At 48.5% G+C, this 19004-nt stretch overlaps 1 protein-coding gene across 2 annotated transcripts; it reads left to right on the top strand.

The window, feature by feature from the left end:
- The first annotated feature begins 6116 nt into the window (after positions 1-6116).
- Positions 6117-8564, top strand: LOC109749095 (uncharacterized). 2 transcript variants are annotated; one of them, XM_020308099.2, is made up of 2 exons: positions 6117-7122; positions 7207-8564. In XM_020308099.2, the coding sequence occupies exons 1-2, from the start codon at positions 6117-6119 to the stop codon at positions 8046-8048; spliced, it is 1848 nt and encodes a 615-aa protein (XP_020163688.1). In that variant the 3' UTR covers positions 8049-8564. The 2 variants fall into 2 exon arrangements, with proteins under 2 accessions (XP_020163688.1, XP_045087034.1); XM_045231099.1 differs by having other exon boundaries at positions 6117-8564.
- Positions 8565-19004: the final 10440 nt, after the last annotated feature.

Raw genomic sequence — 19004 nt, forward strand, 5'->3', positions numbered from 1 at the left:
CGATTCGCGCTGGTGGGCCTCGGTGAGGCGTCTCATGGAGGCTATCTTCTGGCCCTCCACGATGAGGGCGAGGCGGTGTGCCTCCAGGGTCTCGGCGTCGGCGTCGGCCGGGATGGGGACGGAGAGGTCGTGCATCGCCGCTTGCAGGGCGTCGTGGGCGTTCTCGCCCGAGTTGGCGACGTGGCTGATGACCAACACTTCGGTGACAGCGCTGCTGCCACTGTCAGCTCGAGGGAGAGGGTCGTCGAAGACCACCATGTCGGAGGGGTAGGCGTCGAGCGATGCCGTGTCGGAATCGACGAGCATCGGGTCGGTGGAGCCGACCGACTCCACATCTACAGCAGGCTCGCTGGAGACGTGAAGCTGGTCGAGGAGGCTGACGAAGCGGCTCTCGGGGTAGTCCGTGCCCGCGTCGGACGCGGGCTCGTCGGAGATGCGAGTCTCGCCGAGAAGATCGGCGAGGCAGCTCGCCGCGCAGGCATCATCGACGCCTTGCAGCGCGTTGAGGCAAACGCCATCGGGCGCAGCAGGCTGGCTGCGCTCGCGGGGGAGGAGGAGGGTTCCCGTCCAGAACAGGTCTCCGGACGACGGTGCACCTGGCCCCACGGTGGGCGCCAAATGTCGGGTGGTAGGTGCGACATATGCCAACGGATGGCTTATCATAGTGGGTGCCAGTAAGACGTCGCCGGTGTCTGGAAACGGGATGAGGCGAAGACATGCACGCCGGCGAATCTTACCCAGGTTCGGGGCTCTCCGAGGAGATAACACCCCTAATCCTGCTCTGCGGGGTCTCTGCATGATCACTAGATCAGAAAGAGTAGCTACAAATGCTCCTAGAGCTGTTCGGTTCAAGGGAGAAGAAGAGCAAGGCTAGCTCTAGCTTCCCTCTCTCTATGGTGTGTGTGTAATGCTAAGAAGCCAACCCATTGCATGGGTGCCCCGGGGGGTTTATATAGGCCTACCCCCCGGGGGTACAATTGTAATCCGGCTGGGCGCTGCTCCCAGCCGTCAGTGTCTATGCTCGCTGGCTTCTCCGCCGGCCGTTGGGGCCCGCCGACTGGTGGGTCCCGCCGGCTGCCGGCCTCTTGGTCGACAGGCCGGCCCCACCGCCTAGGGTCTTGTCGGCGGCTGCTTACTGTAGCCTCATCCTTGATGACGAGGGCTTCGTCGAGGTAAGCGTGGCTATAGTGTGCCGCCTCGAGGGCTCTCACTGTAGCCTTACCTCGTCTTGTCTCCTTAGTATGGCGCATGCTTCGAGGAAGGGGGTAGCCGGCTTCTGGGGGTCGGCTACACCCTTGGCCGACTGGGGGAGGCCGGGCCGCCTTCGCGCCTCTCTCTGGCTAAAGGGGCCCGCCGCCCGTGGGCCGTACTGGTGTTTGTCGTGGGTGACGTTGAGGCTAGCATGGCTACAGTGCCGAGCCGGACGGGAGATGGCCGTCCCGTACGGCGTCCTGTGGCCATGCCTGCCTCGGGCTTCAGGGGTAGTGGGCCGCACTATGGCCACATCCCGTCTTGTCACCGTTATGTGGGTGTAGTTTGGGTGGTTGCGGTCTTGGCCGGCTTCTTGGAGTCGGCGCTCTTCGTGGCCGGCTCTGGGAAGTCGGCGTTCTTCATAGCCGGCTCTGGGGAGTCGGCATCCTCTATGGCCGGCTCCCTGGAGTCGGCCATCCCGTGGTTATCTTGGAGGGGAGGTTACTGAGGCTGGGTCGTCTTCTGAGAGTCGGCTTCAAGGGTAGCCGGCCAGGGAAGGTGGCCCAATGCTTGAAATGCTTGAAGGTCCAAAGGCCTGATAATTTTCTGGAAGAGCCAGGGGCAGTCGGTTAGGCTACCCGTGGCCATTTACTCTGACACTCGCTGTGCTAGCTACTAGACCCGCTCTTTGCACAACCCCGCGCCCACTAACCGTAGAAGGGATTCCCGTGATCCCATAGGTGTCGTTTCCCCCGACAGGGAAAGGGGGAAGGAGAGGGAGAGGGAGAAGGAAAGGGGGGCCGCGCCCCTCCCCTTGTCCAATTCGGACTACCGATGGGGGGGCGCCACCCCTTGTAGGCTGCCTTCTCTCTCCCCTTATGGCCCATGTGGCCCATTACTTTCCCCGGGGGGTTCCAGTGACCCCTCGGTACTCCGATAAATATCCTAAACACTCCGAAACCATTCCGGTGTCCGAATACTATCGTCCAATATATCAATCTTTACCTCTCGACCATTTCGAGACTCCTTGTCATGTCTGTGATCTCATCTGGGACTCTGAACAGTCTTCGGTCACCAAAACACATAACTCATAATACAAATCGTCATCGAACATTAAGCGTGCGGACCCTACGGGTTCGAGAACTATGTAGACATGACCGAGACACATCTCCGCTCAATAACCAATAGCGGAACTTGGATTCTCATATTGGTTCCCACATATTCTATGAAGATCTTTATCTCGGTCAAACCGCAATGACAACATACGTCATTCCCTTTGTCATCGGTATGTTACTTGCCCGAGATTCGATCGTTGGTATCCTCATACCTAGTTCAATCTCATTACTGTTAAGTCTCTTTACTCGTTCCATAATGCATCATCCCACAACTAACTCATTAGTCACATTGCTTGCAAGGCTTATCATGATGTGCATTACTGAGAGGGCCCAGAGATACCTCTCTGATACTCGGAGTGACAAATCCTAATCTCGATCTATGCCAACCCAACAAACACCTTCGGAGATACCTGTTGAGCATCTTTATAATCACCCAGTTACATTGTGACGTTTGATAGCACACAAGGTGTTCCTCCGGTATTCGGGAGTTGCATAATCTCATAGTCAAAGGAATATGTATTAGTCATGAAGAAAGCAATAGCAATAAAACTTAATGATCATTATACTAAGCTAACGGATGGGTCTTGTCCATCACATTATTATCCTAATGATGTGATCCCGTTCATCAAATGACAACACATGAAACTTAACCATCTTTGATTAACGAGCTAGTCAAGTAGAGGCATACTAGGGACACTTTGTTTTGTCTATGTATTCATACATGCATCAAGTTTCCGGTTAATACAATTCTAGCATGAATAATAAACATTTATCATGATATAAGGAAATATAAATAACAAATTTATTATTGCCGCTAGGGCATATTTCCTTCATCCGCAACAAAGTTAAAAACAATAGGAGACAGCTGGTCTCCTTGTCTTAAACCTTTTTTTGTTGCGGAAGAACTTACCCAAATCCCCATTGATGGAAACAGCCGTTTGTCCACTATTAATCAGATTCATGACACGTGGACAAATCCTGCTTCAAAACCCTTTTTGAGGAGAACCTCCCGTACAAACTCCCAATTTACACGGTCGTAGGCTTTTTCGAAATCGAGCTTGAGCGGCACCCCTTGCTGCTTTTTCTGTTTTAGCTCATGAACAATTTCAAGGAGAGCAATAGGGCCCTCCAGGATGTTATGACCTTTAAGAAAGGCAGTTTGGCTTTTGAGGATAACCCGTTGAGCCACTGGAGCCAATCGGGTCGCATAAGCCTTAGCGCAAATCTTAAAGGGGACATTGATGAGAGTGATTGGTCTGAACAACTTAATGTTGTCCGCCCCTTTCACTTTAGGGATTAGGCTGATAGCCCCGTAGTTTACGCGGGAAATATCTACCGTACCTAGGGCAAACCCATTCACAATATTAAAGAAAAGGGGCCGAAGAATAGGCCAGAATCTACAAAAGAATTCAACTGGACAACCATCAGGGCCCGGGGCCGTGGCTTTCTTCATCCCCAACAGGGTTGCGCCAACTTCTTCGGGGAGGAAAGAGAGCGCGAGGCTCTCGTTCTCCTGGTTCGACACCCTATCCTCGGGATCCCACAAATCATCTTGGATACAAAGCTTTTTCTCATCGGTCGTACCCAACAGACCAACGAAATAGTCGTAAATGTGACGAGAAATGTCGCCCTGGGAGAGAAGGAGGTCGTGCTCCGATTGGAGGCGAAGGATCGCGCTCTTACGCTTTCTGCCATTAGCATACGCATGAAAATAAGCAGTATTTGTGTCTCCCTTAGTCACCCACTTAATGCCTCCCCTTCGGCGCCAGTATTCTTCCTCTGCGCGAAGGATCGCCAAAACCTTATGCTCCAGCTCATACCGATGAGCCCACTCAGCCTCCGAAAACAGCCGAGCGTCAGCCTGAGCATCAAGGTCAGCGATCTCCTCTACTAGCCTCCCGCACTCACGTTTTGAGTCGCTACCATGGTTGGCTCCCCATCCTCGAAGGAAAGCCCTCAAGACCGTAGCAGCAGCCAACCAGCATTCTACCGGTCCCCTTTGAAACCCCAACTGGGCTAGAATCTGCTCCCATCGGCCTTGAACCATAGGAATGAAGCCCTCTGCTTCAAACCAGGCCGTTTCGAAGAAGAAACGTCTGCTACGCTGGGCCTTCTCTTTCCTTGAAGAGAAAATGAGCGGGACGTGGTTCGATCCAATGCGGTTTCTGCCACCAAAGTGCATAAAGGAAAGAGGACCTCCCACTCCGGGGTGAAAAACACCCGGTCCAGGACACTGCGAATCGGGGCCAGCTGCTTGTTAGTCCAGGTGTACCTGGCCCCCGTTCGAGCCGCTCCGCGGAGCGCAGCTGCCACAATCGCATTGTTGAACATGGACACCCTTGCCCAGTCCACCCTATACATTGTGCGCCACAAGGGTGATACTATCACCACGGTGATGGAATCATTTCCGCCGAATGTGACGTTCATAAGAGATTTAATTGGACCCAGACTACAATCGTGGAACATTCTGCTTCAGCGGTTATCCACGGTGCAATTGTCACATGGGTCTGATGTATTCTGATGGAACCTCCATGGGAATGGACAATTCTCAGCGGAGTCTATGTATAGAGCGTTAATCCAGTCTGATGTGCCAGTTGATAATAACAAGAAGATGTGGAAGATGAAGATACCACTTAAGAATAAAATATTTGCGTGGTATCTTCGTCGCGGAGTCATTCTTACTAAAGATAACCTTATTAAGAGGAATTGGCATGGAAGTCCGCAATGTGTCTTTTGTCATCATGAGGAGACAATAAAACATTTATTCTTCCAATGCAAATTAGCTCGTTCTATATGGTAAGTCATCCAAATAGCTTCTGGCTTGTATCCTCCCTGTAGTGTTGCTAATGTATTTGGCAATTGGTTGCATGGGATTGATCACAAGTTTAGAACTCTTCTCAGGGTGGGAGCGTTTGCCATTATTTGGTCGCTTTGCCTATGTAGAAATGATAAGGTTTTTAACGATAAAAGTACGTCTCTGTTGCAGGTTATCTACAGATGTACCGGGACTCTTCGTTTATGGTCCACTCTACAACGCGTGGAGAACCAAGACCTTTTTACGGAGGTGTGTACACGATTGGAGGATACGGCAAGGGATACTTTTACCCAACATGGGTGGCAGAATGATCTTAGGATTGGGCCCCCTCCGCTTTAGGCGTTTCACAGACTCTAAGTTTCTTTGTATTTCGTCTATTTTTATTTTATTTATTTTTTGTGTGTGAGAGGACCTTATTTGACTGTGTGCATCTTAGTTATGCAGAGGCCGGGTGTAATGCTTAAATCTTTTAAGTAATAAAGCGCCCCTTTTCAGAAAAATAAAGGTCCATTTCAGCGAGATTGTGTGCGTTTGAATAGCTGCATGGTGGACTGAAAATTCTTGACTCAAATGAGCAATCAGGTCTCTCTCAAACTTGTCCATTATTATCGGTGTGTTAAAAGAGAGGTTGCCCTAGGTTTTATATCTAACGGCCTCCAATCAAACGCCCAAAAGGGAGGGGAGGGGGGAAATGACAAGGCCGAACGGAAGAATGGAAACCGCCGTGGCGCCTCCTCCCATTCCCTCCTTCCTATCCAGCCATCAAGGCCAGGAGGAGCTCGCGCCTCACCTCTCGCATGCCGCGCCCCTGCGCTCCCGCTCCCTTCCATTTCCGTCCCCAAATAAACGAAGCAAAATTAGCGCATTCCCCATCCTCCTCCGCCGCCGCCGGAGGACGGCTGGAACCGGAGACCAAGAAAGATCGACAATTCCGCTCGCCATTGCTCCGTTGACCGACCGGTGATCAGGAGGGGGCGGGGCCGCCGCGGCACAGGATGGATGACCTGAAGGCGATCTTGGCGCGGCCGATCCAGGTCGCGGAGCAGGTGATCAAGTGGGCGGAGGAGGCGCAGACGTGCCGGCAGGAGTGCCTGGAGCTCAAGAACAAGGTCGAGCGCCTCGCCTCCCTCCTCCGCCAGGCCGCGCGCGCCGACCTCTACGAGCGTCCCGCCCGCCGCATCCTCGACGACACCGGCAAGGTGCTCGACAAGGCCGCCGCCCTTCTCGACCGTTGCCGCGCTCACGGCATCGTCCACCGCGTCTTCACCATCATCCCCGCCGGCTCCTTCAAGAGGACGTCCAACCAGCTCGACAACTCCCTCGGCGACCTCTCTTGGATTCTCCGCGTGTCCAACTACGCTAACGCCGGCGATGACCTGGATGACCACATTGGCTTGCCCCCTATCGCCCAGAACGAGCCCATCCTCTTCCTCATCTGGGAGCAGATCGCCGTGCTCTACACCGGCACATTCGACGCCCGCGCTGACGCCGCGGCTAGCGTCGTCTCTCTCGCGCGCGACAATGACCGCTACGGCAGGCTCATCATCGAAGAGGACGGCGTCCCGCCTCTGCTGCGCCTCATAAAGGAGGGCCGCCCTGAGGGCCAGGAGAACGCCGCGCTCGCCATCGGCCTCCTCGGCCGCGACCCGGAGTGCGTCGAGCTCATGGTGCTCGCCGGCGTCTGCACCGCCTTCTCCAAGATTCTCAAGGACGCGCCCATGAAGGTGCAGGGAATGGTGGCGTGGGCCGTGTCCGAGCTCGCCACCAACCACCCCAAATGCCAGGACGCGTTCATGCAGAGCAACGTGATCCGCCTGCTCGTGTCCCACCTCGCCTTCGAGACGGTGCAGGAGCACTCCAAGTACGCCGTCGCGTCCAGGATGAGCCTACACTCCGTTGTCATGGACAAGAAGGGCAGCGGCAAATACTCGTCCCATCAGGACACATTTGATGCGGCGGAGCACACCGCGGCCAACAGCTTGTCGGCGAAGCCCACAGTCGGTGGTGGCTCCGCTGCCGGTGGTAACGCCGCTGCCGCCGCCGCCGCCGCCACCGGTGGCACCAGCTCAAGTGGCGTCACGGGAGCTGCGGCTGCGAGCATTGGCAGCGTTGCGGGGACGAAGCAGCACAATGTGTCCTTGTCGGGGACGAGCACGCGAGGGAAAGAATACGAGGACGAAGAGACCAAAGCCTACATGAAATCCAACGCAGCGAGAGCGCTGTGCCAGTTAGCCACGGGCAATGCCGCCGTGTGCAAGAACATCACGGAGTCCAGGGCGCTGCTCTGTTTCTCCATCCTCCTGGAGAAAGGCGCCCCAGACGTGCAGTACAACTCGGCCCTGGCGCTCATGGAGATCTGCCGTGTGGCGGAGCAGAACGCGGACCTCCGGCGGTCGGCGTTCAAGCCGACGTCCCCCGCGGCGCGCGCCGTGGTGGACCAGCTCCTCCGCGTGGTCACCAAGGCGGAGTACGACGATCTCCTGATCCCCTGCATCACGTCGCTGGGCTGCCTGTCGAGAACCTTCCGGGCGACGGAGACCCGGATCATCGGGCCGCTGGTGAACCTCCTGGACGAGCGGGAAGCCGACGTGTCCCGGGAGGCGGCCGTGGCGCTGACCAAATTCGCCTGCACGGATAACTACCTCCACGTGGACCACTCCAAGGCCATCATCAACGCCAGCGGCGCCAAGCACCTGGTCCAGCTGGTGTACTTCGGGGAGCAGATGGTGCAGGTGGCGGCGCTCCTCCTGGTGTGCTACATCGCGCACAACGTCCCCGACAGCGAGGACCTCGCGCAGGCGGAGATCCTCACCGTGCTGGAGTGGGCGTCCAAGCAGGAGCAGGACAAGTTGATCGAAAGCTTGTTGCCGGAGGCCAAGATCAGGATGGAGCTCTACCAATCCAGAGGGGCAAAAGGTTACCATTAACGTACGTCAAATTGATCGATCCACGTGCACCCACCGGTTTTGTTGCAGATCCGAGAGGCTGGCATGGCATGGCATGGCATCGCATGGCATGCATGTACGTAGGAAGAACACACAAGCTGACTTCTTCACATCTGCCTAGCAATGTGTATATACATCTCAGGTGCTTTTGCGTATACTTTGCTTGACCCTTTTGATCCCAACATAGGTTGCAAAATGGTTTGTATCCATCCGTGTGATTAACATCTTTTGGTTGGGGATAGGGCCTTGACACTGGAGGCGGTTAATTTTATCGTGGACATGAGAAGGTTGTGTAGGGTCTGATGATGTTCCTTCTTAACTTGTAACTTGTACCTTTCTTGGTGGTATAGCCATTTCTTCTTATTCTGAGTTTAGCATCTTGTACTCTCATTTCACCCTAATGCTCGGTGTATATTAGTATTCACTTAATTACGAGAAGGAACTTGTCATGTTTAAATCATGTCTCTTTCGTTGCGATTGCCATTACGAGTATCTCATTTGCCAAACTGATCAACTGAAAAATGACTGAATCATCTCTGCATATCTATGTATGATTCTCTCTTGTCAATGACTATTGATGACTCACCCGCAAAAAAAAAGACTATTGGTCACTGACCAATTCGATTTTGCACATGGTTATTTAGACCAAAGGCATGAACAATGCCAACCTTTATAAATCATTAAAGCCACAACAATAAGGCCAATGAAACAATGCAAACACAAACATGAGGCACCTCCCGCGGATTCTTGCTCCTAGCCTCTCCTGCGCCGCTGGCCACTCCGACCGCGACGGCCACCATCTCACGACAGCGACCACTCCGGCGCTGTTGGTCAAGCATCTCCTTCACTCAGGCTTCATCGTCTTGCCCCCATGGCTCTCTCGGATCTCAAGTTTGAACTAGGTCTGGCTTTCGAGGCCTACATCCGAAAGTAGTTCGGAGTACCAGCTAATCACTTTGAGGGTGACATCCATCGGGAATTCTTTCTCGTGGTGGAGATCTGCAGATCTGAGCTTCATATCGATAGTAAATTGGTTAGTCTCATTCACCAATCTTGTTTTGGTGGGCATGCTTCCCGCTTCAGGGTCTCCTGCCTTCAAAATTGGTCATTCAAATTCAATGTTTCCTCTAAGGAAGTTGGTGTTGCGATTATCGAAGGGGGAAATTATGTGAATGATCTTTTCAACGTGGGTTTCTTTATCTCGGGACGTGGTGGTCCAGATTTCCGTAAAGAGTATCATCCGTACATGCAAGAATTGGACCAGGAATGGACCTTGGTTGATCGATCAAATGATCGTAGGTCCTATGCTGTTGCGGTTCAAACTCCTCGAATCTTTTCCTCCGTTGATCGCACCTCCAAAGAGCGTAATCTGCGTGTTCTTCCTGCTTCGGAGAGTTTAGTGCAGTCAAGGCCTACCTTAACTCCGATATTAACTTCTCCCAATAGCATTGCCATAGGCAGGGCGAGATCGTCGACTATTCAAATTTCTGGGCCTTTGCGCCGTTCTCCTGAAACCCATGGCAGTCGAGCTGATTTCTGCGTTCGCTGCCTTACTTCGGGCCACCTTCGACCCAAGTGCACCAGTAGAATGCGTTGCAAGGGCTGCAAGCGCTTGGGTCACATTCAGGCCAATTGCAGGTTTGGGGCAAGGTTAACGCTCCCACTTCCCCTATTAGGCTGGCTCCCCAATCGTCGCATCCATCTTTGGCTGATCACCGTCACAACCGCCCTTCGCCCGCAGGTGGCCCCATTGGAAGAGACACAACACCCCCCTCTGATCAATAAAATCGCTCTGATGAGCGCATTACCGCTCCTGCTGTGTCGCATTCCCACCGCCCACCACCACCTCTGCTGCAGCACTCGATCTCCACCTCCACGCCTGGGGTTTTCCCTGCTTCTGCTGCGGCACCATCAATGGCTACCTTCCCGTTCGACCCAGTCCCTTTCCTCCCTGTTGGCTGCCATGCTATCGAGGTCGCCGGTCGGTCGGCCCACCATCGTGTCATCCATGGAAAGCTGGTTCCAGCCAATGAAGATCTCGCCATCGTCACCGCCATCCCAATGCCACAAGGTGAGGTTGCCTTTGCCATTGTCAAGGAAATATTGCAAGAGTTCCTCCTCTCCAAGCGCATGGTGTGGTCTCCATTACTAGATGCCCTTCTGGTCAGTCTTTCATTCCGTTGAATAGTGCTGCGGACCGCGATTTCTTAGTCGCAGAGGTCCTCACCAGTATGATGATATCCACCTTGTCTTTTAAAATACAATGAGGGCATGAACTGGAAGAACTTCTCTCTGAACAGAGATGTTTGGCTACTATTAGTTGGTTTTCCTGCTGACCACAGATCCTTTCATGAGCTATCCAAAGCCACTTCTAGTTTTGGTCAGTTACAAGTTTGGGATAGAAACAAATCTAGTGATCCTACAGTTGCTGTTAAGGTTAATATTGATGCCCTCAAAGATGTTCCTGCCAGCATTTTGATTTCTGGAGCTCATAGTCTCAATGGTCAGTCTTGGACCTGTCCTGTGGTGATTTTCCAAGACATTCCTTCTGGTGGTCCACCTCCTGATGAAGACCCGGTTCCAGAAGATGGCAACCCCCATCCAAGGCCACCAGAACAATTCCATCACCCCAATCAGAACAATTTGGCTGTGGGACCTTTGGCCTTTCTCCTGATCCAATAGGACAATGCTCAAGAAAATCATGTAGACAATGCAGAGCCACAGGAAGAGGAAGGTTGGGGCCATTGGGCTATGCCTCAAGAGCAAGTTGATGTAGAACTGCATGCAGGAGAGTTCTGAGAACTTAATGATCTGGTTGGTCCTTTGATGTGAACATGCCTCAACTTGAAGCTCAGGAGGACAGTGGCTTATCTCTCTTTCTCTCTCGGCTTACAAATTTCACACAATTGCTCTGCCAATTCTATGGGTGGAGGCCCTAATTTACAGGAACTGAATGAATTGCTTGCTCCTTTAGATCTGCCTGTTCCCCCACCTGCTGCCAATTTAGGGGGAGAAATGAATGTGCTTTAGATTGACAATCCAACAAATTTTGATGTCAACATTCCAGTCTTTGCACCAGAGGAGGCCAATCCACTGATACTTCCTCAGCACCTGGACTTTCAGTCTGTTGCTGCTGTTGCTTTGGTAGATGTGACTGCTCCAGTCCCACAGATTGAAGTCCGTGTGTTGCAAGATCCCTTTGTTCCACCTGCTGATAATGATATGTTGCAAGAGGAAGCTACCGACCATCAAGAGAATTTTCTGTTGCAAGAGGTAGATCCCACCACTCTTGAGATTGTTGTTCCTGCTGTTGACACCCTGGCTCTTAACATGGAAACTGTGTTTGTTCACACGTCTCAAACTTCAATCAATGTAAGCCAAGTAGCTCATCATGAGCCAGCCCTGGCAAACTTGGCAAATAAGATCTAGAGGCTCATGCAGTAAACTCTGAAGGTAACAACATGGAAGCTCCCTTGGGATTCCCTTTGCCAATTTTCAGATCCAATGTTACTATCAACTCCATGGTAATACCATAGCAGACTGGTCCTTTCATTTCAATACTCAAACACAAATTTGCTTTCGCAGGTGATGGTGCTAGATTCCTCTCCAAGGAAAGACTAGAGCTCTACAATAAGTTTTTTTCTCCTTTTGATGAGGCCATGACATCTATTCAAGTACCTGCAGAGTGGTTTAACTTTATTACTCTTGCCCTTTCAAGTCCTAATATTGTTGACTGGGCCAAGTCACTACTGAGTTCTCAATTGTGGACATATTTAATTGAAGCATCAAATTGCAAAACTTGCTTCCCTTTTGTCTTACCTCCCACATATCCCCCTGGTCTAAATTACGTATGCCAACAGGTGGCTGTGGAACAGCAAGCATCATAAGTCCCAACCAGCAACACTCCAAATGCTTCAAGTAATACAGAGCATCATGAGCTGGCCTCAACTACCACCTCAGCAATTCATTTCCGGAGGAAAAGGAAATATAAAGCTCCAGTAGTGGAATCAGAGATAAGAAGAAGTTGCAGACTCCAGCAACTTAATAAAGCTTTTAAAAACAGACTTGCCAAGACACCACTGGTCCACCTACCATTGCAACCAAGATCATTAAAAACCTCTTTGTCACATTTTGCAAGGCTATGGCCAAAGACTGCACTGATGAAATGCTACACCAGCCCAAGAAGAAGAAAGATGGGCAGGCTACTCCAAAAGGATCAATAAAGAAGGATGCTAGCCTCAGGAAAGAGACTGGGTCCAAGAACTAGATATTGTCTGTCTAGCATATAGCCTTGTCAGTGTAGTTGTATTCAGACTTTGTCCTTTTGTATGAATCTTGTCCTGTGGAGAACCATGTCAGAAGTATTTATGGCACACATCACTTTTGTTTTGCTTCTTAATGGTCTGTGGATGTTAATTCATTGGAAGTATGCTTTCCTCAGCTTATTCATTGAAATGCCAGAGATGTGTTTTCTTGATGTGATGCTACTGTGTTTTCTTCCAGTGATTACTATTGTTTCCTGCTATGTCGGTCTGAGCTTATACCTGCATCTCATTTATTTTTCCTGGAACTTCTCAAAGGAGCACCTTCTTGCGGTGGCTCACAAGCCCCAAAAGCAGATTCACTTCTATATATGAATAGAGACTAGAACATTCTCAATTGGAACATCAGGGGGATGAATGTCACTAATAAGTGGCTGGCACTAAGAAATAAGATTACTGAAGCCAATGCAGATATCATTTGCTTGCAGGAAACAAAGAGAGAATTATTTGATAGCAGGTATCTTCAGAATTTCTGCCGAAGAAGAATTAACAAATTTGATTTCTTACCCTCTGTAGGAGCATCTGGAGGTTTATTTATTGCTTGGAACGACTCTCCGCTGAAGGAGAAACTCTTTTCCTTAATGAATATTCACTCTCCATTAGATTTACCTCAAAACTCTTAGGAGATTCCTGGATCCTTTCCAATATCTATGGCCCTTGCCAATGGGAGGGCAGATTTAAATTTCTTGAGTGGTTCAAAGACATCCAACTGCATGATGATACTAAATGGATCATAATGTGGGATTTTAATTATATCAGATATCCTCATAAAATAAATAGAGAGGGAGGCTACTTTGCAGATATGTTGAAATTCAATGATGCAATCAATTCTCTAGCACTTGTGGAAATTCCTATTGAAGGAAGAAACTTTACTTGGAGCAATATGTAGGTGGCACCCTTGCTTGAAAAACTAGACTTGGTTTTCACTTTAGAAGCTTGGACTACTTATTTCCCCAATACTATAGTTGTACCCCTTGCCAAACCTGTGTTTGACCACATCGTTGTCTTATAAAAATTGGCACTCATATTCCAAAGGCAAGACTTTTCAGATTTGAGAACTTCTGGTTACAAATTCAAGGCTTTAAAGACATTGTTAGAGCCAGCTGGGAACAAGATATGCATATTACAAATAGTGCCAAGAAGATTACTGCCAAATTCAAGAGATTAAGGAAATGTTTGAAACATTGGGATAAATCTATTTCACAGCTCTCCAACTCAATCAAGGCCACAAATGATGTGATATTTTTCTTTCACAACATTGAAGAATTTAGACCCCTGACTGATGTTGAATGGAATGGTAGAGATTTCTTGAAAAAAACACCTATTATACCTACTAGAGATGCAAAGGGTCTATTGGAAGAAAACGGACACAATAAGATGGGTTAATTTTGGAGAAGCCAATTCTAAGTATTTCCAGGCCAAAGCTACTCTCAAATATAGAGTTAATCACATTGATAGTCTGCAGGATGACAATGGCAATATTCATAGGGATCACAACTCCAAGGCAAATATTGTTCTCAAGGCTTTCAAAGATAAACTTTGCACCTCTGTCCCAACTTTTAATTTGCTCAATCTGGATGGCCTCATCAACAGATTCCCTACTTTATCAAACTTAAAAGAACCTTTTTCTAAGGTAGAAATTGACACTGTGGTTAAAGAGCTTCCATCAGACAAAGCACATGGGTCAGATGGTTTCAACATTGATTTTGTCCAGTTCTGTTGGGACATTATTGCACCGGATTTTTATGCCCTCATTGAGGATTTCTTCCATGGAAAAATCAGCTTGCAAAATATCAACTCTTCTTTTACCACTTTGATTCCAAAGGTTGATACCCCAACAACCCCAAATGATTACAGACCCAACTCCCTCCTTAATTTCTCATTTATCACCAAGCTGCTTACCAACAGATTACAAAAGGTTATTTTGAAACTGATCCATAAAAATTAATATGGCTTTATTAAGAACATATCCATTCAAGACTGCTTGGCATGGGCCTATGAGTATATCAGTCAATGCAATTCCTCTGATAGAGAAATCATTATTTTGAAGCTAGATTTTCAAAAGACTTTTGATCTCATTGAGCATATACAACACCATCATGGAGATTCTTATTGCTAGGGGTTTTGGTCACAAGTGGCTTATGTGGATGGATATGATCATCACCTCTGGCTTTTCCTCTGTCTCCTCTTCTTTTTGTTTTAGCAGCTGATCTGCTACAATCAGTTATGAATGAGGCCATGCACAATAACCTCCTTCGGAGACCCCTGGAAGCTCACCCCTATCCCGACTTTCCAGCCGTTCAATATGTTGATGATACAGTCCTCCTGACGCCAGTTTGCATAGTTAAGTGGAATAACTTAAAAATCTTCTGCCGCACTTCTCCATATACACAGGGCTAAGAATAAACTATGAGAAATCAGTAATTGTTCCAATCAACACCATTCCTGAAAAATGGAACTCTTGGCCAATTCTATGGGCTGCAGCATTGGTTCCAATCAACACCATTCCTGCAAAAATGGAACTCTTGACATACCTGGGACTCCCTCTCAGCCTAGTTAAGCCTAGACTAGAAGACTTTGTGCCTGTTATTAAGAGAATTGATAAGAGATTAGCTGGATGCTCAACCCTGCTATCATATGGAGACAAGCTCACCTTGATCAAATCAGTTTTCACAAGCCTGCCTACTTTTTTTATGAGCACCCTCATGTTGCGTGCTAGCATTGTGGAACAAATCAACAAATACCCGAGGCATTGTTTTTGGAGAAAGTATGGTATGGAAGAAAAAGGTGCTGCTCTTATTTCTCGGGACAAAGTTTGTATCCCTAAAGACCAAGGAGGATTGGGAGTTATCCACATTGCAACTCACAACAAATGTCTACTCATGAAATACCTGCATAAATTTCTACATCACCATGATCTTCCATGGGTGCAACTAACCTGGGAATCTTACTATCCTCAAGGAGTGATTACTTCTAGCCCCCTGGAATCTTTCTGGTGGAAAAGCATCCTCAAATTGTTACCACAATTCAAAAGATGCACCAGAGGAATCATTGGACAAGGCAATACTATATCATTTTGGGAAGACAATTGGTGCTTTGGTTCTGTTAAGCAAAAATGACATGGGCTTTTCTCATTCTCCCGCAAGACAAATTTGACAATGAAAGACTAACTGCTAAGTGAGAACACTTTGGAATTTTTTCACACTCCCCTCTCCTCACAAGCATATCAACAATTGTTGGAGCTACAAAACTCTACTCAGGACATACAACTGAATGACAACACTGACAAGTGGATATACCCCTAGTGATCTGATTTCTCTTCCATTAAGATGTACAAGATGGTGAAGCAAGGAGACCAGGAACCACCTCTCTTCACCAAAATTTGGAAGAATGCCACTATGCTAAGATATAAGATTTTCTTCTGGATGCTCCTACATGATAGAGTCAATGCACGGAATCTTCTCAACAGAAAATCCTTCCACCTACCTTCATAAAACTGTGAACTATGTACTTCTCAGATTGAAGAAGCTACTCTGCACCTTTTCTGGGACTGTAACTTTACCTTAAATTTTGGGAATCCATTTTGGGAACTAGACACAGAGGCGTTTATGTCTATGATGAAGTCATGGTCTTAACTCAGGCACTACCAAGCTCCATCGCTATGGAAATTATAATCATGGGATGCTGGAACATTTGGATCCAACGAAATGGAAAAATCTTCAAATCCAAACCTTTTTCGCTTCAGTCCTAGAAGAGCATGCTGAGGAATGATCTCATGCTGCTCAAGCACATATCAAGAATAAATTTGAGGCTTATCTCACAAGCTGGATTGATCAAGTCCTGAACTACAATTGATTTACGACGTTGGTTTTTGCTAGAGCAGGAATTGGATAGATTTTTTCCTTGTCCTTTTATTTTTGCTTTTCATCTATACATACCCGCACGCTTTATTTTTAGTATACATATATTGTAGAACGATTGTTCTATGGGTTTAGGTTCAAAAAAACAATAAGGCCAATGAGTTACAAAGGTCACTGACTACAAAACAAAGCGAACACCACAATGAAATTACTATGGATGCTGGAGTAGCCACCTCCTGAGGCCATCCGCGGCCTCGCTCGACGTCCGATCCAGCCCCTACCTTACCGCCTGCTTGGCAGCCTCCCGCGTCAGATCGCGTTATCCCGTCCTCGCTGCCCGACAGCTCTAAAGGTCCATGATGCGTGGGCAGGGGACTCCTGTCGAGCCCCCTTGTCTGTCATCTTTTGCCTTGCTGCTGCGTGTGCATTTCCAGCGCTGGTGGGGGCAGCATGGTGGGGTTAGGTTGTAGTCTAATGATACGTGTCCAACGTATCTATAATTTTTTATTGTTCTGTGCTATTATATTATTTGTTTTGAATATTTTATATGCATTAATATGCTATTTAATATTGTTTTTGGGACTAACCTATTAACCTAGAGCCAATGCCAGTTTCTTTTTTCCTTGTTTTTGACTTCTACAGAAAAGGAATATCAAACGGAGTCCAAATGGAATAAAACTTTAAGATGATTTTTCTTAGACCAGAAGACACCCAGAAGACTTGGAGAGAGGGCCAGAAGAGTCCTGAGGAGGCCACAAGCCCTTAGGGTGCGCCCTAGAGGGGGCGCGCCCCTTGGCTTGTGGGCCCCCCGAGAGTCCCCTAACCCTAATTCCAGCTCTATATATTCTCAAATATTCCCCAAACATCAGAAGCGTCCACCAAAATACTTTTCCGCCACTACAAGCCTCTATTCCCGTGAGATCCCATCTTGGGGCCTTTTCCGACAATCTGCCGGAGGGGGATTTGATCACGGAGGGCCCCTACATCAACCTTGCTGCCCTTCTGATGAAGCGTGAGTAGTTTACCACAGACCTAAGGGTCCATGCTAGTATCTAGATGGCTTCTTCTCTCTCTTTGATCTTTAATACAATGTTCTCCTCGATGTTCTTGGAGTTCCATCCGATGTAATCTTCTTTTGTGGTGCGTTTGTTGAGATCCGAAGAATTGTTGATTTATGATCAGATTATCTATGAATAATATTTGAGTATTCTCTGAATTCTTTTATGCATGATTAAGATATCTTTGTAGTTCTCTTCGAACTATCGGTTTGGTTTGGCCAACTAGATTGGTTTGTTTGGCAATGGGAGAGGTGCTTAGTTTTGGGTTCAATCTTGCGGTGTCCTCACCCAGTGACATAGTAAGCGTAGCGAGGCGCGTATTGTATTGTTGCCATCAAGTATAAAAAGATGGGGTTTATATCATATTGCTTGAGTTTATCCCTCTGCATCATGGCATCTTGCTTAAGGCGTGATAACCCACAAGTATAGAGGATCAATTGTAGCCTCTTTCGATAAGTAAGAGTGTCGAACCCAACGAGGAGCTAAAGGTAGAACAAATATTCCCTCAAGTTTTATTGACCACCGATACAACTCTACGCACGCTTGATGTTCGCTTTACCTAGAACAAGTATAAAACTAGAAGTACTTTGTAGGTGTAACGGGATATGTTTGCAAAAATATAAAGAGCACGTAAATAAAAACTAGGGGTTGTTTTAAGTAAAGAAGCAATAAAGGTAGTATAGCGAGTGTGGAAAAGTGGTGGTAGGAGTTGTGAAATTGTCCCTAAGCAATTGACTACTTTACTAAACCGATAGCAAGTTTTATGTGGGAGAGGCCACTGCTAGCATGTCATCCCTGACTTGGAATTCTATGCACTTATGATTGGAACTATTAGCAAGCATCCGCAACTACTAACGTTCATTAAGGTAAAGTCCAACCATAGCATTAACATATATTGGTCCCCCTTCAATCCCGTATGCATCAATTTCTATGCTAGGTTGAAGCTTCTGTCACTCTTGCCCTCCAATACATAGTCCTATCAACATACAACTAACCCTATGGTGTGATCCACGCGCGCGCTCATATGATGGTCACCAAAGGACAGCAACATAACCACAAGCAAATTAAACCAATCATAGCAATTCACCAATTACCGATAGGACAATGAAAATCTACTCAGACATCATAGGATGGCAACACATCATTGGATAGTAATATGAAGCATAAAGCACCATGTTCAAGTAGAGGGTACAGCGTGTTGCGGGAGAGTGGACCGCTGTAGATAGATGGGGGAAGGTGATGAAGATGTTGGTGAAGATGACAGAGGTGTTGGTGTAGATCGTTGTCGCGATGATGGCCCCGGCGGCGTTCCAGCGCCACCGGGAGAGAGGGGGAGAGGGGCCCCCTTCTTCTTCTTCTTCCTGGACCTTCCCCCTAGATGGGAGAAGGGATTCCCCTCTGGTCCTTGGCTTCCATGGCGGTGGAGGGGCGGGAGCCCCTTCGAGATTGGACCTCTCTCTCTATTTGTTTCCTTCTGTTTCTGCGTTTCCTGTTTCTGCCCTTTCACCGTTTCTTAAATTATCGGAGATCCGTAACTTGGATTGGGCTGAAATTCAGACACGATTTTTATCCGGATATTGGCTTTCTTGCGGCAAAAGAAGGGCACCAACTGCCTTACGGAGTGGCCACGAGGGCCCAGGGCGCGCCCTACCCCCCGGGGCGCGCTCCTCACCCTCGTGGGCCCCTCGGGCATCATCT

This window comes from Aegilops tauschii, chromosome 7 (assembly GCF_002575655.3).
Source record: "Aegilops tauschii subsp. strangulata cultivar AL8/78 chromosome 7, Aet v6.0, whole genome shotgun sequence".
NCBI lineage: Eukaryota > Viridiplantae > Streptophyta > Magnoliopsida > Poales > Poaceae > Aegilops > Aegilops tauschii.

Coding starts and splice junctions, on each gene's coding strand:
- LOC109749095 (XM_045231099.1), top strand. CDS start 6,117: ATGGATGACCTGAAGGCGATCTTGGCGCGGCCGATCCAGGTCGCGGAG.